This window comes from Siniperca chuatsi, linkage group LG2 (assembly GCF_020085105.1).
Source record: "Siniperca chuatsi isolate FFG_IHB_CAS linkage group LG2, ASM2008510v1, whole genome shotgun sequence".
Classification (NCBI taxonomy): domain Eukaryota; kingdom Metazoa; phylum Chordata; class Actinopteri; order Centrarchiformes; family Sinipercidae; genus Siniperca; species Siniperca chuatsi.
The window spans coordinates 20,296,490-20,319,494 of NC_058043.1; the positions used below are offsets into that span (position 1 = coordinate 20,296,490).

At 39.3% G+C, this 23,005-nt stretch overlaps 1 protein-coding gene across 2 annotated transcripts; it reads left to right on the forward strand.

The window, feature by feature from the left end:
* The first annotated feature begins 1,649 nt into the window (after nt 1–1,649).
* kdm5ba (lysine (K)-specific demethylase 5Ba) lies at nt 1,650–20,877 on the forward strand. 2 transcript variants are annotated; one of them, XM_044178034.1, is made up of 27 exons: nt 1,650–1,955; nt 6,349–6,426; nt 6,965–7,087; nt 7,220–7,390; nt 8,172–8,297; nt 8,584–8,677; nt 8,788–8,894; nt 9,073–9,231; nt 9,392–9,511; nt 10,608–10,766; nt 11,154–11,335; nt 11,549–11,711; nt 12,114–12,233; nt 12,607–12,801; nt 13,269–13,450; nt 14,375–14,499; nt 14,664–14,814; nt 15,187–15,307; nt 15,539–15,894; nt 16,740–16,878; nt 16,984–17,163; nt 17,257–17,415; nt 18,209–18,628; nt 18,805–18,895; nt 19,005–19,192; nt 19,287–19,550; nt 19,722–20,877. In XM_044178034.1, exons 1-27 carry the CDS (start codon nt 1,803–1,805, stop codon nt 19,857–19,859), a joined length of 4,464 nt encoding a protein of 1,487 aa, XP_044033969.1. In that variant the 5' UTR covers nt 1,650–1,802; the 3' UTR covers nt 19,860–20,877. The 2 variants fall into 2 exon arrangements, with proteins under 2 accessions (XP_044033969.1, XP_044033979.1); XM_044178044.1 differs by having other exon boundaries at nt 1,651–1,955; nt 18,209–18,625.
* The last annotated feature ends 2,128 nt before the right edge of the window (nt 20,878–23,005 follow it).

A 23,005-nucleotide genomic window follows, 5' to 3' on the forward strand; every position in this document is an offset into this window, starting at 1 on the left:
TGTGAGATCTATGATGAAAACTATGCGTTATTAAGTTAGCACAAGAACAGCTATGCAAATAATATATATAATTATGTCCAGACTGATAAAAAAATATGCAACAAATTATGTATAGAGTCATACATAATACTCAAGACCAAACACTTGGGATAATAGAGCAGAAAGCTTGTCGTGATCCAAAGTTTTTTGTTAGAGTGATCTTGAGCACCTTTGAATATATGCAGTTGGTTTTGAAAGACATCTGTCATGGGTACCTGATATAGCCGACTGTCCAAAATCCACCAACAGGAAGTTCAAACGAAAAAGAGAACTGGGGCATTCAAATCAGTCTCATAAACAGAGCGAGAGATGAAGTGGTAGGCCATACTTTTAGCAGCAGTTAACACATGAAATCTATGAGATTGTGCTGAAAAAGTTAACTCTAAATCAGATCAACTTTATTTACAGTATAAAGCCCCCCCGGTAATAAGTGCTACAATTAAGGAATTTTTAACTTTCGCATGGGATTAAATCAGTGTCATACTCTTAACATGTTATCTGATTACAACTATAACTGTTGCTCAGTTAAAAAAGCCAAAATAGATAGATGTCAAGAGATACAGACAAACTTAATAGATAGACATCTTTAACAACCAACATCAACCAGCAGGCAGCGCATGATGCCAGACAGTGTATACGTATATAACACCAAGTATATGTGTGTGAACAAAAATGAAAAACAACAGTTAGATCATGTATATTTAAACTCCTTTGGCACAAACAGACCCTAATAAAAGCATTTTCAAGGCTTTAAGTTTTTTTTCTATATGGTCGTTGCTGTTTAGCAAATGACCTCATACACATCGGAAGAACGTGCCAAAAACTGTATATATATATATATATGTAATAACTGTATTATATAATCAAACAATTAAAACTGTCACAAACATATTTTCAAAATATATTTTTTACTATATTATAACTGACTTACTTAAAATGTTTATTATTAAAACATAAACAGCTGAAGTATCAACATATGACTATGATCTCTACCAATCAACAACCTCCTCTAGACCATTTAAAAACGAAGTGCCGGTCAGCGCGCAACGATCTAGTGGGTGTGCTCGATTATAAAACCCAACGTACCGCCTGATACGTCTATTCTTTCGGCGAAGCCGGGCGGGGCAAGGAAGAGCCGAAACAACTAATCCTTTCATTTGTAAACCGACTGAACTCAGTACATCCACGTGCCAAAAGGGTGCACGAATCCAACTCATCCAACAGGGGACGCAATCATAAACCACCGAACCAATAAACTAAATAATCCCTAACTATAGAGTATTTGGCTCACAAAGGGTTAACTGTGTGAAAGCAGACTCTACTGTAGTTTATTTATGATGGTATTAAAGTAGATTGAACTGACGTTTAAGGCTTTTACTGTACTCTAACACAGTTCTACAGGCATTTAACTCCGTCAAATAGATATGAACACGCGCCATACGAGCTGTAGTAAAAACCAAGTATACTTCACAATAAGAATTAGCATGTGAAATAATGGCTAAATTGTGTGTTTGCGTGATATATAGCCACAGAGTGGTTGTAAAAATGCCTGTAGCCTAAATAATTTGCGGGTGTCTACTTTTTGAAGCGGATGTACACAGTCTCTGGCAGTCAGCCTCTCGTCTCCAACTAGATAATTCGTCTTTGAGGTCAATGAGTGGAGAGTGGACATGAACTGAAAGACAGAAATTCATAGCGAGCATATTCGGCGTGAGGAACGGCTTCAGACTATTTCAGTAAACAGTCATAACGAAGATGCAACGATGACTCAACCTCAGCTGAATGAGTTCATTCCCCCCCCGGAGTGCCCTGTTTTTGAGCCCAGCTGGGAGGAATTTGCCGACCCTTTTGCGTACATCAACAAAATACGACCCATTGCAGAGAAAACTGGCATCTGCAAGATCCGACCGCCGCCGGTGAGTGTGTCATAATTTTGACACTTATTGGAGGTTTATTTTGCGTGGTGTGTTGGCCTTAGCTGCTGTTGTTAATTTAGCAGGCAAAGTTGTGTTTTTAGAGAGATTTCAACATGGCGGATTGCGGCTCCGAGTTGAATTGTCAGCTAGCCTGATCTCGGAGTGTGTTGTGTTTGCTACCACTCTCAGACATTCAGGAGGAAATCCGTGTCCTGGTGGAGTTTTTAACCTCCAAACGGCACGTACAGCATCTATTTATTATAACAGTCAACTTAAAGAGGATGATTTCTAAAAATAATTCAAACGCTAAAGTTTGCCAGTATGCAAATATAATGGAAATTGTTTACGTTAGCGCAGAACGAAATGCTTCCTGCACTGGGCGCACGGAAATAACTCACCAATATTGAAACTAGTCATTTGGCCACTGCTTTTAAACAGTTAGTTAAATGTGTAGCCAAACTTTCCCAACAGGATTTGACGGATTTAGCTAGTGTGTGAGGCATCCTAGCTAGCGTTGTTCGGGCCCGTTTAAAGCTGCAGTTGCCTGGCATCTAACGTTGGCTAACGTTACGTACGTGCTCGCCTACCAACTGTTTATGGAGAGAAGGGCCGTTTGAACGCTGCGCTGGGGGGGGGGCACTCTCGGACTAATGGCTGTTTTATTTAATATTGTCTTTTCTAATTGGAGGATTATTCTGCCATAATCCACACCTCCCTAACGTCACAGGAGTCAAATATTAAGTCTTTCAGGACACAAAGGAGATGGAATAATTATAGTTTTTCTCCCAAAATGAACAGAATTCAAATGAATCTCACATTGACCTTATTTCTGATACAATGTGATGAGAAAGGACAGATACATTATTCAAGGGTGTGTCCAAGCTTCCACTCAAATTAGATAAAGAGCAAATTCTACTGAAATAAATTATATTATCATGACTGATGACTTACGTAATTTCTGTCAGTTATCAATGTGTCAGTTTAACAACATTAAGGTCCTGGATGGAAATTGTTTTCTTTTATCTGTATGCCATCAGATAACACGAGACTCGTCTAGTAAAAGCCCATTTTGCACGGTTAAACAGGACGGGTAGGGGTGAATGGGCTGCAGTATAACCCATGGAGGACTGCTTGGTGTTTGCTCGTCCAAAAAGAAAGCTACATTGAAGGCATGGCTGGAAATGCACACCTCATGTAAACAGAAGAAGGCAGTGGCAAAAGCTTTGAGCAAAGATTGGTTGCTGATAGGTTTAGCCTCACATGGGATAGTCCAAGGAACTGCTGGTTGTTCCATTCACTGCATTGTTTTGACCAGTGCACCAGCATTGTAGTCTACAATGTTGTATCATTTAGAAATGCTTTAGAGACAAAGCTGTGGCCTACTACACTCTAGCCTGAACAGCGGTCAAGATTTATGACGGCCATGAAAGGTTTTAAAATGCAGGGCAATTCTTTGTTAAATTAATTAGTCCTATGGTAAGAAGCAGCATGTCCAAAAAGTTCAAATGCAATGCCTACTTCTTGATTTTATACTAAAATAAAACCAGTAACATACTAAAAGGAGAAAAAAAATATATTATTAAGTTAAACTCCACCATTTGTCGTACGTTGTGTAACCACCATTTTCTGCAGTCCTGTGTCATGCACCAGCAGTTTTGTCTGAACATTCAGACCAAAATTTGGCTCCAGGGTGGTGTGTGGGCCAAAAAAACCAATAAACAATCTTAAATCCTTCAGCAATGTGAATCTGAGCTCTTGAGAGCGGATTTCTACTAAGGCAAGTTTTTTAAGTGTGTAATTTCTACATTTGTTTTGTGTGTTTGTGTAAAGAGGACAGCATTTGGCATCCTGGAGGCTTGTATGGTGTAGGTACGCATCGTGTACATGTAACGTCCTGTGGGTTTTTTGTGGTGTTTTTTTTTTTTTTTTCCCTTTTTTTGAGATATGATCTGGCCTGAGATTACCTTTTTTTCTCGTATGAACAAAAACAGATTTTTAGAAAGGAAGTTTTTAGAAAGGAAGAAGACATTGCACCACAACCTGTTTTTGATCAGTGATTTCTGGGTGCACAGTATGCAGTCAATATTTCTTTTTACACGGGTCACATTTTGACTGTCGATGTTAGTAGCACCTATGCAAATGATTTTCAGTGATATCTTAAGGGTGTCTGTGGTTAGCTTCTCACCACTCACCAACAGTTCCATATGTTTCAAAGCGATTGTTTCCCGTCTGTGCCAGGACATTTGTAGTTCTAATCCAGCTTTGTCTACAGATGGTTAGGTTGTGTTAATGCAGCTATTGTTGTCCCTATTCAGACCAGCATTTCCATCCTACTAAGAAAAGGGGGGGAAAAAGCCTGTCCAGACCCAGTAAATTTTGTGTGCAACATTGTACATATTATAGTGCTAATCCCACAGTAACACTGCATGTAGTTTATAAAAATGAACAATGTGTACCAGTGAAAAAATATTATGATAGTTAAAGTTTGAATTAGATCCAGAGCTGTAGCCTAATTTCCAAACCCCAGCTGAGTCAGGTCACATGATCAGTTTACATATCTGGCATGCTAATTTTGCACATTCCCGTTTCATTGCAAAGTGGGAGTTTGGCTCTAAGATGTGAACTTGTTGATTTTAAAGCACAACTAAGACCATATCTCAGTGTTGATGGCTTCATTTGGTCATGATACACATGTAATAACAAGTTCCCACAAATTACTCTCTACTAAGAGTGAATGAAAATGCTTAAATATGTAAAAAGTGAAATACACTGGGGGGTTGTTATTTAAGATGTGGTCTGGTTTTTTTGAAAGCCTAAACACAGTGTTGAGCCCATAATCTGAGCCATTAAAGAACGAGTAGCCATTCAGTGCTAATTGTCAGTTTGTCTGAGAACATTTGTTACATAATGTTTGAAGGGTAAATTTGAAACCTGGAACTTATCTCTATGATAAGCATTTCTGTCTGTTCCTCAGTGTCAGAAATGACTCTGGGAATCTTTGTAGCTGGATTATTTCAACTCTGCATGTATTTGTTCCTACTAATAACAACTCTTACCAAAGTAACAATGTAACCATGTCAGTCTATGACAGCGTATACCATTATCAGCTTCATGTTGGCCAAGATAGCACACTTTCTATCACACTCAAGGACACAATTTCACAAGTAGTTTTTCTCTCATCTGTAAACATTGTCACTCATGACAAGTCAGCAGGAGTGGTATCACACATTTAATTATGTAAAACTGAGATTATCTTGCTGCCTCTTAAACTCTTGTCACCATGTACTCTAGTCTTGCAGGAAATTGTGTGGTCTAGCGTGAGTACTTCTGTTTTAATACAGTGTGCAAGTGCATTAATATCAGACATACCAGTGTTTAGTCTGTCAGTAAGACGGTTTGTGTGGTTGAGTTGGTGTAGTTAACTCGTTCACATAGGGACAGGAAGCAGTGTGATATTTGTGTGTTTTGTGGAATCACATCCTGGTGACAATTATGTTATTTGATAAATAAGCTGCTTTTATTCAAAGGCTCTGACAAACATTTGAAGACATGTTTCAGTTTTTGTGTTTAGTTTGACATCACCTCTAACATTGCCATGCAGATGAATGCAAATCATGTAAATCTCATTATTTATCATGTAGTTTTGTGCATGCCAAACATGTTATAAAATATATATCACAAAAAATACCCACCATTATTAAATGACCAATATTGGCCAACCAGATTCCCTGCGCACAGCATCTTTGCATGTTTGCACAGACCCACTATGAGTTCCTGTAGGTCTGCCTTTAATAACAGTCTGTGGGTTTATTAGAAGGACTGCAGTCTCTTGGATATGCAGACTGGGTGTGTAGTCAGGATTAGTTTGAGATTCTTACTCCGTATTGACTATAGAAATGCAACAGTCAAATGGTCTTTTCGCCTCTTATTTTCCTGTTCATTTGTTGTCAAGAAGATTATATTTCAAACTGTAGTACAGTGCCCGGCTGGTTAGCTTTTTTTTTTTTTTTTTTTTTAAGTGTATATTCATGGCCTTTTTTTAAAGATTTAAGTCTTCAAGTGGAACAAATGGAGCTTAGCGCCACAGACAGGCTGAGGAGTCTGAAAATATTAAAGAGACTAACACATTGTTGGTTTTGATGTTTTAATGGGATTTGTTGACCCAAAACAAAAATCTACATTAGCGTCAGCCTTATCCTTGAAGGAGGCTTGTTTAGAGTAGTTTGATTTATACTATCCATCATTCACATGGGGCCTTGTTGTACATGATGTACTCTTTCTTATGGACTGACAAATCAGCAAACAAAATTTGGTCTCAAAGGCCTCTGTTTCAGTGTGGCCATCAAAGAGTTGGTGTGATTTTGTTTAATAAAATGTTTTTTTATTCTCTCAGGACTGGCAGCCACCATTTGCCTGTGATGTTGACAGACTGAAATTCACACCACGGATACAAAGACTTAATGAGTTGGAGGTACTTTTCATTTATTATGTTTATATATGTAAGACACGTAAAATGCAGTAAGTGTAAATGGGGTATTTGGTAAGTAAAAAATCCTATCATTTATCTTTGTCCGTTTCCCCCCAAAAAATATAAATGTAAAATATGCTTCAAAATATCTGATTAATCCTTACTACACTCTTATTGTTATTGTGGTCAGTCAGATTCGCTGTGAGATCTGTCCTTCAGCCACAAATTACCACAAATTATTTACCTTCGTAAGCAGTTATACATACAAGCAGTTTTGCCTAAGTAGTAGTCAGTTAACTTTGATTAGTTTCTAAAAAAAGAAATATAACATTAGCCATAGAAAAGAATATTGGAAGATAGTGAGTAGATTATTTTAGTAGGTTTCTCTGAAATGGTCTCATTAAAATTGACAACATCTGGACAAAGGTCACTGGTAATTTGACCTTTTCTTACCTTTTGATATCTGTAGTCATGTTAAAGAATAAACAAACAAAAATATGTTCAATGCACAACATGAACTTTTGTTTCACTATGCGTTTAGGCTCAGACCAGAGTTAAGCTCAACTTCCTGGATCAAATAGCAAAATTCTGGGAGCTTCAAGGATGCACTCTGAAAATCCCTCACGTGGAAAGAAAGATTTTGGATCTTTACCAGCTGAATAAGGTACTTGCAAATCCTGGCTATAAAGATCACTATTTATTCATGTACATTCACAATAAAATGTTTTATTTACGTATGAATATGAAATGTCTTTCTACACATGCAGACTGAATACATACTTTCTCTCTTTCCAAGCTGGTTAATGAAGAAGGAGGCTTCGATGCAGTCTGCAGAGAGCGGCGCTGGACTAAGATATCCGTCAAGATGGGCTTTGCTCCAGGCAAGGCTATTGGCTCTCATCTGCGGGCACACTATGAGAGGATCCTCTACCCATATAATGTGTTCCAGACTGGAGACAATCTGCCTGTACGTCCTATCGCTCATGTTTTCTTTTCCCAGTAGAGCAGCAGTAGTTAGACTTGTTTACAGTTGAGTGGATGTATTAGAATAATTCATAGTCCATTTGAGTACCTTTTCAAGCTATACGGTATATTATTATTATTATTATTATTATTATTATTATTATAAACTCAGAGGTACTGACTAGAACTCTTTCTCTACCAGCTCAAAACACACAGTGTTATTATTGTTGACAGTATTGTAATTTGAGAAAATCTTTTTTTCTTTAATGAAGTTAAAGATTTAGTTAGTTTAAGTGTTAAAGTTAGATTTTGTTGTGTGTTTATGATATTATCCAATCCTTTTTGTGAGACTATGAGATTTGTCGATAGCGCTACACTTTCATAATATCATTTCTTGTGTTTGGTGTCTTTGAAGAAGTATAATTAAGGGATTGGTAGGAGAAGGATTGTATTAATACTTTGATCCCTTGGGGTCTTTACTGTCTATTCCAATATTTATTTTTTTTAGATACAACCTTGTTTGGATGTTAGACAGAAAGCTAAATATAGTCATACTAACATCCTTTGTTAGACAACATTTTGAAAAGGACCTATCAAAAAGCACCAGTTTGTTTTTTGCGTTGTCTGATACTATATTGTTTGAGAGTGTGTGTTGGTTTTGTTCATTTGGCGTAAATGCTGGTTAAAAAAATGAGTAGTTTTGTAGATTTATGTTTTGCTTCTTTTGTCAGGGTTGTTCAGTGTTTGGTGTCACTCTCTTCACAATTACCTACTTCTCTTTGCAGAGGGCCACCTTGACCAATGACACTAAAGATAAGGAGTACACCCCCCATGACCTGCCACAGCGGCAGTCTGTCCAGCCCCAGGAGACCTGTAGCATCGCTCGCCGAGCAAAACGAATGAGATCTGAAGTGAGTCTGATCTCTTCCCTCTGCTCTCTGACGTTGTTACTTGTACCATGTTTAATTCATTATGTGTATGATATGCTAATATGTGTTCTTAAATGGACGTTTACGTAAATATTCATATTTATGATTGATTCACTCATTTTTGAGTCAAGCCACACATTTGTCACACGAGTTGTCTGGTGTAAAAGCGTGCCCTTCATAACTTATTGAGGACCCATTAAAATGTACAGCTGTTGTTCTCTCTGTCTCATCCTGTTTCTCTCTGACTCTCACTGTGACTCTCCGACAGAGAGGCTGTGTTAAAACCGAACCTGGGCAAGTTTGTGAGAATCGTCCCAATCTCAGGAGGAGGATGGGAACATATTCTGCCAAACCAGAACCCGGTAAGACCAAAGCAAGCTGCTTGGTTTATAAAGACGAGGGGAATGTGTCGGTTAAGATGATTATTGGAAAATCTTAAAGCTTCTATTGAGTCTTCATCCATGTCTTTCAGTGAGGATGGCAGTCACTGAGGTGAAAAAGGAGCCCATTGAACATAAGAATCCAACAGATTATGAAGAAACTGTATTAAATACAATGAACAAACCTCCCATGAGTAAAGTAAGTATATTGTTATGTATTATAAATTTTGGCTTAAATCATTATAATTTCAATATTGTGCTAATAAAAACATTTATCCACGTTGCAGTGTTGTACTCTGCTGTAAATTACACATATATCAGAGAAAATTGCACATCAGAGAAGAAAAGCAGCGTTCACAATTGTTCTGTGTACTCAGGTGGACCAGTACATGTGTCTGGTATGTGGCAGTGGGACTGCTGAGGACCGCCTGCTGCTGTGTGACGGCTGTGATGACAGCTATCACATCTTCTGTCTGATCCCTCCCCTCCACGACGTTCCCAAAGGCGACTGGAGATGCCCCAAGTGCCTGGCTCAGGTGAGCTGCAGACCCTCCACCCCCAGGGGGCTAAATTCTGGCAGAGAGGCTCATAATTGGGAACAAGAGTATAATCATCTGCCCGATATCCACAAATATAATACAACTCCAGGTGTTTTTTTTACTTTATATTTCATCTTTTATTTTTATTTTTTTACAGGAATGTGGCAAACCTCCTGTTGCTTTTGGCTTTGAGCAGGCAAGCAGGAGCTACACGCTCCAAAGTTTTGGAGACATGGCAGATTCCTTCAAGTCTGATTATTTCAACATGCCAGTTCATGTGAGTTTGCATCACTTGTTAATTGATATCCAAGTGGTTTCCATTCTACTTATTCATTATGTTTATGTTTGTAATTACACTTCATCTCAATCACTGGTTTAAGTATGGTGGGTTTACTGATGTTAAAGGGTCCATGGGTTGGAAATATATGGATGAAAGTTGCTCTTCTAGTTCTTGGGAACTTCAGGGTCTCTGATATTAAAAGTCCAGCATGTAACATTTAGGAGAGGTTATTGGCAGAAATGGAATATAATATTTATAAGTATGTTTTCATTAGTGTATAATCACCTGAAAATAAGAATCGTTGTGTTTTCGTTAGCTTTTAAAAATAAGCCCTTTACATCTACAGAGGGTGAGCGGGTCACCTTCCACGGAGGTCGCCATGTTGCACCGCCATGTTTCTACAGTAGCCTAGAACGGACAAACCAATCACTGGCTCTAGATAGGACCAATTGCGTTTTTCACGAGTTTCGCCGCCACCGTAGTTTCTCCTACACGCTTGGAAGGGGAGGGTGAGGCGAGCGGTATTCAAATGGTTGCAAACTGCAATTTCACCACTAGATGCCACTAAATCCTACACTGTTCCTTTTTAAAAGACCACATATATATTTAAAAGTAAATTTCCAAAAACTGTCATCACTTATGATAAAAAACGTAACACATTTGGCACAAGTGGAAACGGAAGTTGTGTTGACATTATTACTGCTGTAATAAGTGTTGAGTTTTCATTCAACCACCAAACCCACATAATATTTCAATAATTGAAGTTGGTCTATTTAAATCGCAAACACATTTTTTCTGAGACTTGAGGCAGATTTTGGAAGGTCTTTGAGGCAAAGTCCTGGACTCTGTTACTTCTGTTTTATGACTTTGGTCTGTAACAAAGGAGGTTAGACATCTGGCAGGGACAAATAGACAGGTTTGATCCAGAAAATATTGTCTAACTGATTTCCTGAAAAAGTTGATGTCCTTGTCATCGGTCCCGGCAGACCTATTCTTCATATCTATTTGAACTTGTGATGGAACTAGCTTTAGTATCTAGTTTTGCGTTAATATGGCACACAATTTCACCGTGTCGTCTTCTTGTGTATTTTAGATGGTTCCTACTGAGCTAGTGGAGAAGGAGTTCTGGCGTCTAGTCAGCACCATTGAGGAGGATGTCACTGTCGAGTACGGAGCAGACATCGCCTCCAAGGAGTTTGGGAGTGGTTTCCCTGTGAGGAACAGCCATTTTGAAGTCTCTCCTGAGGATGAGGTACAATCTGTCTGCTGTTACAGGGATGATTTTATTTTGTCCCCATAATTTCATGTCTGAACTTAATTTATTCATCACATTACTAGAAACTCTAAAAATATGTAAACCTTTTGTCTAGAACCTTACGAAAAATATAAGTAGTCATGGTGGTGTTTACCTTCAAAGATAGAATTTTTATTTTATTTTTTTTCATACCACATATCTAAAAACAACCTTCAGTATTTCCTAAAGCAATGCAGGTTTTTGGCTGGTAGCTGGGAAAATGAACAGCCCTGATATTATGTCATGATCAGTTTTCCCATTGATAACTACTGTTATGCCAGCTGGACATGGGTGTATTTGAGTAAGAAGTGAAGTGGAGTGTTGAGACCTGTCTCTGACCTGCAGCATTACCTGAGCAGCGGCTGGAACCTGAACAACATGCCGGTGCTAGATGCCTCTGTGCTGACTCATATTACAGCCGACATCTGTGGGATGAAGTTACCCTGGCTGTATGTGGGCATGTGCTTCTCCTCCTTCTGCTGGCATATTGAGGACCACTGGAGCTACTCCATAAACTACCTTCACTGGTAGAGTGCACTCTCTAAACTCTATCGTGTATCTATTATAGTGATTTTAATGTTTTGTAGATGTGATGTATTTCTGAAATACATTATGAAATCAAACAAGCAAAAATATACTAGGTGTCAGTCCTGTAAAATACAATTATGGCAGTAACGTATTCATGTGTGTGGTGACGCTTGTTAAGTGTGTTTCACTAATAGTTTTGATCATATGTGCAGGGGGGAGCCGAAGACGTGGTATGGAGCCCCTGGTTATGCTGCAGAGCACCTCGAGACGGTCATGAAGAATCTGGCACCTGAGCTGTTTGAATCCCAGCCAGACCTCCTTCACCAGCTGGTCACCATCATGAATCCCAACACGCTGATGAACAATGGCGTCCCGGTAACCCGCTCACTGTTATACTAATGCATTAATCATCACATTTAAATGTCTGAAACAAAGCTGGATATTGATCCACTAAGTGTGATGACAAAATTCCTTACATGTAAATATCACACGTCACAGTTGCGCAGAAAGTATGCCAGTAGATATAAATCAAATACCATGCTCCTCTGGCATCAACAAAGTAGATTTATTAAACATTTATTGTTTTTGTTGAGAAAAACGCATGTTTGAAGTACACCTAAATCTAGATTGTTTTGATGAAAACGAATATAAATCAAGACATCAGAACTTTGCTGGTTGTCAGTCCCAGTATCCTCTTTACTACAAATGATAATTGTAAAAACAGGGACTGTTAAACACTTACAGCTTGTAATTTTTCTGTCTTTTCTTACTAACCAGATCTATCGCACCAATCAATGCGCAGGCGAGTTTGTCATCACTTTCCCCAGAGCTTACCACAGTGGATTCAACCAGGGTTTCAACTTTGCTGAAGCTGTCAACTTTTGCACCATGGACTGGGTAAGACAATCTGTTGTCACTCTGTTTGCACATTACAATACCAGATTATTTTTAGACTTGTGTTGGCTCTAATGTGTAGTACCTCTGCACCACCATCTAATAAAGAGATTTTTCTGTGAAATCATGGTTATGGTGTTCATATGAGGTCTGTTCATGTCTTTAGATTTTACTGGGAAATAGTTTTTGCTATAGCAGTAACATTTACGTGTGCCAATAATAATTTGTGGAAAAGAAAAGTGGTGAAAAATTGATTAAAAATAACTTCATTCGTATAGCACCTTTTCATGTTGAGATGCAGGAACAGAGACCTGTTGTTACTATTATACATTTTTCTGCCTCCTAAACTCAAACTCGTCTATATATTTTCTTACAGATGCCTATTGGCCGCAACTGTGTGACACACTATCGCCAGCTGAGCAGGTACTGTGTCTTCTCCCATGACGAGATGGTTTGTAACATGGCCTATAAAGCGGACACGATGGACGTCAACCTGGCGTCAGTAGTGCAGAAGGAGATGACCGCCATGGTCCAAGAAGAAGAAAAACTAAGAGAGAAGATGAGCAGGATGGTGAGTAGTTCTCATCTTAAGCATCCATTGTGTCTTTTTTTAATTAGTTCGGTAGATTAACCAAGTTAAATGATGGCAGTATATAGTTTTAGTATTTCTAATGTGCCTTGATATTGAGTCTTTACATATCATTACAAACAGTCAATAGGAGACAATGACTTGACTCTCATTATGGTCTAAAGTCTGGCAACAAAACACATTTAAACTGCAAATTGTTGGAATTTAAGGTCTGAATCCCATTAATTTTTCAGTTTGTTGCATTCGCTCCTGTGGGACAGTTATAGCAAAGCTGGTACACCCTTAATGACGTGTCATCAAGGATAAATTGGAGAAAACTTTGAACTTCAGAAGATATTTATCATAATAAAAGATTTAGATTAGATTTAGACCTGTTTGTCTGCACAGCTGTCTCATTTAGTTCCCCAGTCTCCTCTGAGACTCTAATGACTGTGAATTTGTGTCCCCAGGGTGTGGTGCAATCTCGACAAGTTGATTATGAGGTGCTCCCAGACGAGGAGCGGCAGTGCTGCAAGTGTCGGACCACCTGCTACCTGTCTGGCATCACCTGTGCCTGCAGTCCTGGCAAGATGGTTTGTCTGTACCACACTGAGGACCTCTGCTCCTGTCCTCGTAGCAACCTTACACTCCAGTGAGTCTTCAGTAACCACAACAACTGAACATACTCTCGTCTAAATTTTGAGTCGTGTTTTGTTTTTACTACTATTATGAATTATCTTAATCTGCATTAACTAAGCTACCTCTTCGGCATGCTAAAGGCTATTTGCATCAGGTTTTTCCCAAATGCTATCCTAACAGGAACTTGTATTTTATTTTTAGCACATCTGAATAAAACCATTCAGTAAAAAAATACATTTACACAAAATCACATACAATTGACAAATAAATCATCACACAAAACAATAGTACGAGAATCAAAGTCGCAGAAACGGGCAGCTTTGTCGACACAAAAAGAGTTAAAGACTTTACTTAAGAACTTACTTGGGTGCATGAGCAAAAATGAGCCCTGCTTTCAATTTTAGTTGGCAGTAATATATGTCTATTGCCGAGTAAAGAGACAAAAGTAAATGTGCTGTTTCTGAGGCAGTGACATGGGAATATGTAATAAAAATTTAAAAAAAGCTGAATTTCATTAAGTTTTAATCATATTAGTTGATAGGAATTAATTCATAATGTCCTTTTATAATGCTCTTACGAGATTGAATTTTTGTTTTCTAAACAAATTTTTCATGTTGTCTAAACATTTTATGTTCAGAGGGATGTTCATGAAATCTGCAGTGTTACTGCAAAACCAAACTCCTTTGTTGTTTTATGTAATATATATGAATTAGTTGTAGTTTAATGTTCCTTACACTCATGAAAAGCAGCTGTTAAATGTAAAAAGCGCACAATGCCTGGCTGCCTTCTCGTGTCCAGTTTCCCATCCAAAGTAAATATAGACAAAAGTGTAATTTTACGATTGGCATTCAGTAGAAGAAATATTACTCTTTATGGAACCTTGACAAATGTCAATCATCATTGTATAAACATTGCCACGTTTTGTCTTCCCCTGCAGTTACAAGTTTACACTGGATAAGTTGTATCCCATGATAGCATCAGTGACGCTGCGTGCAGAGTCCTATAAAGACTGGGTCTGTAATGTGCAGGACATCCTGGAGAACAAAGGAAACAAGAAAAGAGGTTAGAAGTCAATGCAAAAAATGTCTACTACAAAAATCAGCTATCCCAAATGTGCTCTGTACCTCCTTCTCATTGTAAGGAGATGCACTTATTCCTACTCTGTCAGCTGACCACACTGTATTATATTTTATACTTTCTAAGAATTTGTACTGCTTTCTGGTCAGGTTTGGAAGAGCTTCACAGCCTGGTGGAGCAGGCAGAAACAAAGGCGTTCCCACAAATCGACCTCCTGGATCAGCTGCGCATCGTCACCTCAGAGGCTGATAAAGTTGCTGTGATGGCACAGCAACTTCTCAATGGAAAGAGGCAGACGAGGTACCAAAGAGATAAGAGATTTGATGTTGTTCTCCCTCAGTATGGCTTGAATTGTGTTTCACAACTTCTTGTATGAATAAAAATCAGCCGTGTTGATTGTGACCCATAATGCTCGACATTGTGTAATTGTTTAATGATGGATCAGTTAAGTGATCTTTTTACTGTCACTTCTAGGTCTCTGTTTTCAGGAAATGACAGTTTGAGCTGGCCCCTAGCTATCTTCATTATTGTTATTGACTTTATTTTCAAGATCCCAGTATCTCAGTTTGGAGACAACATTAATTTTTTTTTATTTTAGCTGTTTTAAAACAATTCTGTCATTTTGAGGCTGGTTTTTATATATCTGTTGAGCAGTTTTTGTGTGTATTTTAGGTATCGCTCTGGAGGAGGAAAGTCTCAAAACCAGAACGAGTTGACTGTGGAGGAGCTGAGGTCTTTTGTCCGACAGTTCGACAACCTGCCATGCAACATCCGACAGGCTCCTTTACTGAAGGTTAGTAAACTTTGATTAGACGCATTAACTTCACGAGTCCGTTGTATAATTTTTCTGACTACCTGAATCTTAAATATCATTCAGTTTGAATTGGTTACTTTAAAAAATCAGCCCACACTTGAAGTCTAACAATATCTGAATGTCTGAGTGAATTTGGTTTGGTTTTTGAATGAAGTCTTGTCCCAGTAGTCAAATGTCAGTCCCTAAATGCCTGTTGAATGTCACCTTCAGGATCTGTTGACCCGGGTGGATGACTTCCAGCAGCGCAGTGAGCGTCTCCTCTCTGATGAGTCACCCAGCCCGCTGGAGCTGCAGGACCTGCTGGACGTGAGCCTGGGCCTGGATGTGGAGCTGCCTCAGCTGCCCCTGCTGAGGGAGAGACTGGAGCAGGCCCGCTGGCTGGAGGCCGTGCAGCAAGCCAGCAGCCGGCCAGAAAGCCTCTGCCTGGACACCATGAGGCGGCTGATAGACCAGGGCGTGGGCTTGGCCCCTCACAGCTCTGTGGAAAGAGCCATGGCTCGCCTGCAGGAGCTGCTGACGGTGTCTGAGCAGTGGGAGGAGCGGGTGCTCAGCATCATGGAGGCCAGGTGAGGACACTGAACTGCGCTGCGCCTTAGGTTGTATTTCAATGGCTTCCACAACGGTTTCCATAGCTTTTAATCTTTTTTTTGTGTGTGTGTCACTCCCTTGCTGTGGTTTGGGCGGAGAAAAAAACAGATGGACTGCTCAGTAATTAAATGAAAGTATCATCCATTTACATTCTACAGCTTTTTTCCCTCAATGTTCAATCATTTTTTTTAAGTTTTTTTTTTTTTTTTAATATAAAAGTTTCTTCTGAAACAACAGTGTCATGGTTGGCAACGTTTCCGCATAAGGTATCAGTTTACCGTGGAAAAAAAATTACAGCGATGATGGACCGTTTATTACACATGTACAAACACACTACCCCACCTAGAGTGCTAAGCTTTTCTCTTCAATGAATGAACAAGAAATCTGACACTTATCACACTTCAGGAACACTTACTTTCTATAACTTTATTAAAATACATTAAAGTCTGTGTTTCTAAACAGTGAATTCATACTTTGTTTTGTAAATTAAATAGTGGTGTCAGATGTGAAGTGAAAATCGGCTTGAACGTCAGACAGTGCAGAGTGAAATGTGCTAAGTCTGCAGAGCTGGATCATGGCGGATAAAGAGGATCATGGTGTTGTGACAGTGCTTAACCCACTAATGGTCACACAGAGTCTGGTGCTTTACAGTGTGCAGGCTCTGCCATAGCAAGCATTTCATGTGATATTTGAAGTCTTTTTACGAAGATTCAAAACTGAAACACACAAGACAAATACAAAATAAACTGACACTCCACCATCAGACATTAAATAAAACCTGAACATGTACACTGTATTTACTAAAGCTCATGTCACTTCACAGGCCATATCACAGCTTAGAAACACTTGACGCTGCTCTACAAGAAGTAGAAAATATCCCTGCCTATCTGCCCAACTGTCTGCAGCTGAAGGATGTCATCACCAAGGCCAAGAAATGGCTTCATGAAGCCGAAACACTCCAGGTGAAATATACATCGACTTAAGCCACGCTGAATGTTCTCACCACTTACCACTTGGTCAGAGATGGTTGAGTTTGGATTATAAATCTTGTGTGTGCACGCTTGCAGCTCGGGGGACGTATTCCTGTGCTAGACAGCCTCTCTGAGCTGGTTCTCAGAGCTGAGGGAATCCCAGTGAGACTCGACCCGCTGAGTCGACTGGAGGCCCTCGTCAGTGACGTTCAGACCTGGAAGGAGAGCGCAGCAAGGACATTTCTACTGAAAAACTCCCCTTTCTCTCTCCTCGAGGTAAACGGATATTAGTAGGTGTGCTCATTTCAAAGTCGTTTTCCAAATGTGTCAGGGCCGCTAAATAATACGCGTTTGCTTTTATGTTTTCAGGTGCTTTGCCCGAGATGTGACGTAGGGGCCTGGCATCAGAAGTCGAGATCTAAAAAAGCAAAAGAAGCTACACAGATCAGTAAAAAATCTACGACAAAACTGGAGTCTCTGTGTGATGTGGAGAGAGCTCTGTCTGAGAGCAAGGACTCTGCCTCTGCTGTGAGTATTGCTGTAGTATTTAATGTTTTTCCACAGGAACACTTGTGTTACAGTATAATTAGGGTTGCCAAAAACTGTAAGATTGTGATTATTAACATTTTTTGCAACTAACATCTCATCTTGTGTTAACAGGTACATTTGCTAGAAACACTACTATCATAAAATCCAACTTAATTAAAACTCAGTTCCCCCCCCCCCCCTAAAGTTCTGCTAAAAAGCAACTTTACCTGCATAAAGTCCAGGTCACCTTTAGTCTGCTCGTTAAAATGCATACCACACTTAAGTGAAAACTCTTTTACTAAAATATGTACTTTAAGCAGTTATGGATGTGAAGCATACTTTACATACTCATGCCTCTGTATTGTTAGAACTTCTAACAGCAGCACATTTGCCATCAGGTGATGAAACGTTGTATTTCTGTAATATTTGAGTCCAACGTTTACAAACAGTAGAATATTTAACTGTAATAAATGTACCTTTTCTAAAGCGCTACCTCAGACAGAATTTACTCTGCTGCACCCAAAAAGTTTGCAGCCTAGAAGTTTGTGCTGCCTGAGGTGCATTGCAGGGCAATAAATTCCCCGGGGGTACAACAAAGGTCCCACAACTTGAACAGGGAAACATGATAGATCTATTATCAACACTTTATTACTTCAAAACAGTGTGGTGATGTTACTTTGACTGCACTAATTACAATTGTGAGTCATGAGATGTTATCTGGTGTCAGATTGTAAACTGAGAATGAAATTGGTCTTTAATTTTATTTACTAAATAAAATTTTCTTTCTTCGCAGATGGCCACTCTCGCTGAGGTCCGGCAGAGGGAGATGGAGATCTTGTTGGCTCTGCGTGCTTCAAACGAGTCCAAGCTTCTTCCTGCTGAAAACTGTTGTGCACTTAGTGTTTGTGTTTGCCAAAAGGCCCCTTCGGGTGCCATGGTGCAGTGCGAGCTCTGTCGAGAAGTTTTCCACTGCGGCTGCATTACAACAACCACAGACCTTGAGTATGGCCAAGCCTGGCTTTGCCCGCTTTGCCAGCGGTCGAGGAAACCCCCTCTGGACAAGGTCCTGCCCCTCTTAGCTTCACTGCAGAGGATTCGGGTTCGACTGCCAGAAGGGGACGCCCTGCGCTTCCTCATCGAGAGGACGGTGCGATGGCAGCACCGAGTTCAGCAGGCCTGCACAGAGGGAGTGCTGGAGAAAGTGTCAAAGGTGGTCAGTTGGAAACACATGTTGTAACTCAATGTAGATGACTAGATGAGTCTCTTGATTGTTGCTTTGTTGATATAATTCACCATCAGAGTTGGCTTTATTAGTGTCAGTAGCTAGATGGTGTTGTAGACACACCGATCATTGTCAAGCTTACTGAAGTTGATTGATTATTGTTTCAGGGGAGAGTGGGACCCGGAGTATCTTCTCATCTGACTCAGGAAATAAAAATGAAACTTTTTCATACAGAGCACCAGTCTGTTCCACTCCTGGGTCAGTGTTAAAGCTTTAAGCACTTTGCATCTACATCATCAGCATCATACTAGGATAAAAAAATAAATTTCACCTCTGAACTCTCCGTTGCTAATCATATTTGTCACAGGCCTCGGTCCCGAGCTGGAAGAGCTGATGGTTGAGGGATTCCTGCTGCAGGTCACTCTGCCTGAAACCGAGCAGCTGTACAGATACCTGTTGTACAAACTGACCCCCCTGCCCTCACATAGCGCCCCCTGTGGGAACAACACAGAACAGGACCAACAGTCTCAGAGAGGGAGCCCCCACCACAACAAGGTAACGACAAATACAGAATCATACGCTGTCACACTTATTATATATTATCACTACTTTTTGGTGTATTTTTTGTAATATTTATGTCTCAACGCAGAATGGAGTTTCCAGTCCCAAAAATGAGGCGGTGAACAGTCAGAGCAAAAGGACCAAGCGGCGTAAGGAAAGCTCAGACTCTCAGCATAGCGAGAAGGCCAAGAAATGCCGCAAAAAGAAGTCTAAGAAAAGCAAAGAGAGGAGTGAAGAAGCCAAGAGGACTAGTTCTCCCACACACACAGTGTCTGACCCTGCTCCTTCAGATTCAGAGGAGGACTACTCACTGTGTGCTGCACCATGGTGCAGAGAGCCAGAGGGCGACGAGGTCCGTCTATTAAATATGTATTCTGGATTTACATCACCTTATCTGAGTTTTAACTGATTTATGTTCTTGTTTGGCTCAAATTTATAATATACAAAGTGATAACGATACAAGAGAAATGCAGCAACACGTATAAACCTTTTTTTTTTTTCTCCTCATTGTGCTGCTTTTCAGGTAAACTGGGTCCAATGCGACGGCAGCTGCAATCAGTGGTTCCACCAGGTCTGTGTGGGAGTGTCTGCTGAGCGAGCTGAGAAGGAGGACTATGTTTGCATAAGCTGCACACAGCCAGATTACAACAGAGGAGAATGAAGACCAAAATGTGACGTCGAAGGATCAGCAGTTTTTGTTTCCAGCTGCAGCACTTAGGTGCACACCTGAACTCTGTGTGCCCTGTGGCTTCTCCCCTTTACCTTCTGGCTTGCCCTTAGTGAACACGGTGCTAATTACTGTTTTTCCAGAGTTTCAAAAGACTTCTGTCACTGTTTTCGTCACGTGGCTGGTTTTTCAACCAATCAACTAATCCTTTCTGAAACTTTCCGAGACTTGATGCAGGTGTACAAAATGGCAAAATGTTTCAAGAACCAACAGCGCAGGGATTTTTCAACCAAAAAAAAAGTCAATTTGACATCACGTTTAAGAACAGCTTTTTTTTTTTTTTTTTTTTTTAACATGCATCTGAACAATGTGAAACTTATCTTTCTCTTGTAGAGTAAATATTATTTATCTAAGCAATAACTGAACTGATTAACTGAGGTTCGGTTTTCACATGAGCTATATTTGTGCTTAGAAGTTATTTGATAGAATTCCTTCTCAAAGCAAAAACCCTGAAGAATTCACTTTATGAATCCTGTGATATTACACAGTTCAATTTAAAATTTGTGAACAGAAATAACTTGAATCAGAAACCAGAGAGCAATGACTGTATGTCTGAGCTTGTTGATCTAAAATGTGCAAAAGTTTGCACCTGAATATCCCTTAACAAATCACTGACTTTAATATAAAGTCTGGTTCCTATTTGCGCTGTCTGCAGAGGAAAAAGATGAGTCCTGAATCCCTTGTTCCTGGCGCTGGGTGAGACTCGATTATGTTCACAAAATAAGAATGAACTGTCCGACATCAAAGGAATGTACTTTTTTTTCTTTTTTTTTTTGAGGGTGGATTTTTCCCTTTATGGTTTAGGATGAAAATATTGTGTTGGACTTAGATTTAACACAGACTGTGTGATTTATTTGCCACGGGTATATGACCTTTTTTCTGCTCCTTTGGGTAAATAATATAATTCATATGTTGCAGTTTGCATTATAAAATAAAAATGTTTGTTCCCATATGAGACATGTATTTTTATAAAGAAAGTGGGCGCCGAGCCAGCTAGACCCAGGACAATAACACACATGCTACATACCAGCAGGGAAACGAGCAAACTGGAAAACAACGCAATGATGAGGATGTTTAACAGCACATTAATGTTGTACCTCTACTCATTAAAACAAAACAAAAAAAACACACCTTACCCCTTCACAATTAAATTATTCCTTCAGAATATTCTTGATGTTCTTAAGAAAGGGGCCCCAAACCCTGACACATGTATTGGACCTTCCTTGGAGAGACAGTCTTATTTTCTTCAACTTAAGAAAGTATAGCACGTCCTACGTCCAATGTGTATGAGACAGAGGTGCAGGAGATTTCCCCTTCATTAGGAATCAGTCTCCTAGGCAGTAAAGAGGTGAAGGCGATTACATTACTTTGGGATAAAGAGGGTAAAGAAGCTGATGCCCCAAAAAGAGCACTGAAAGGGTTAAAGTCAAGCTTTCGGCCCAGTATTTCAGACAAAGTATTAAAAATAATTGTCCAGAAGTTAAAATGTCTGAGGATTTTCTAATGGTTTTCAAAAACGATTAAAGAATTTAACACATTTAAGGAACAATTTGCTGTTCAGTTAACACAAACCATGCAGACAACACTCGGCTAGGGTGTAAAAAAAATGTGCTTCACTTGTGGACAGAAATAGTGAGGAGAATTTATTTGAAAAAGGGGAACTGCTCAAATGGAGTATTTCAGGAACTCAAAACAGGAAACAATCCTGTGTGTGTGTGTGTGTGTGTGTGTGTGTGTGTTTGAATAGAAATGCACTTTTGTCCTTATCAGTTAATACAATAGAGAAAGAAAACATTAAAATTTCCAAAATCTTTTCCATAATACAAGCTTGTGTACACATTGTTTCTTCAGAATTCATAATAAAACAATTCGATGAATGCAGCAGTATCAATATAATACTATTAGTGTATATAGATAACTACATAAATATTAAAAACTTTATACAACACTGACATCTAGTGGAGATTAGTTAGAACAGTTTGTACTGTCATGAATATTTTTAAATCTTAATCATTTCTAAACAACCAAGACTAGAGCGTCACATCAACCTTTTCAGGCACATGTCCATCGGACCAGTAAACTCATGTTTAAATGATCCCTGTGGAGTTTTCATCAAACAAAAGTTTACATTAAGTGTTACTCACTAAAATGCATTACTCAATAAAATGCAATGCACAGGGAACCTTTAAATTCTAATAAACAACAGATACACAAATAATTCACCGCCACCCATGTTTATTAGTACAGATATTAAGAATCAACTGAATAAAATCCAGCAAAAATCCTTGTCTCTCCCTGCTCAGATTAACCAGGACTACAGGCTCGTGATATGTCTGCAAGCAAACAATCCTGGACAGTGTAGGAAACTCTATTCTGCAGAGAATATGTTCACAACACTTCTAAAGTGCAAGAGTTTAGTGTCATTACAATATTCAAGTTATCTCTTTTTCACCCACATGGAGGTTACTTCCTAATATGGTGTATATTTCTGCTGACACTGAGTTGTTGCCACAGCTGTGAGTGCGAAATGCTCAAGTGTGCACAAATAGACTCACTTTTTGCTCACACGCTCATCTTAAGTCTCGGTAATGCATGCAAATACAAAACAGAACAGTGTAATTTCACATCCTGAGCAGCCTCACCACCTGCTGCGTCTGTCAAGGTCTAATTTTCATGTTAGGAGGTTTTCCATTCCATGTAACCTGAGATATACGTTTATATATACTTTCCCAGTACCTGTAAATGGCAGTTTGGGTCTCTTCAACATGCCCAGCTGTGGTATTTTGTATTTGTTTGTTTTTTTTGGATGTGACAAAGCAAGCTTATCTTGAGCAAGTTGAGTTCTCTGGTGTAACACTTAATATGTGTAACCTTTTTAAATCCTTATACTTGTTATTTTTTTAAATAGTCTATCCGCTCCTTGTTATCTAGACCGAGGTTGAATAACAGAAATCCCTCTGTAGTTTTAGCTACGTGTTCCTAATAAACTGGCAGCCGATCAACTTTTTAATTTAATAATTCCAATAAAAAACCCAAGTTCACTAATGTATATCCCAACTAGCTTTACTGATTTGACATAT

Bases quoted from the DNA above. Each gene is read 5' to 3' on its own strand.
- kdm5ba (XM_044178034.1), top strand. From the start codon at position 1,803: ATGACTCAACCTCAGCTGAATGAGTTCATTCCCCCCCCGGAGTGCCCT. The intron at 1,956-6,348 runs GTGAGTGTGTCA...TTATTCTCTCAG, and splicing joins GCAAGATCCGACCGCCGCCG to GACTGGCAGCCACCATTTGC. The intron at 15,308-15,538 runs GTTAGTAAACTT...TGTCACCTTCAG, and splicing joins GACAGGCTCCTTTACTGAAG to GATCTGTTGACCCGGGTGGA.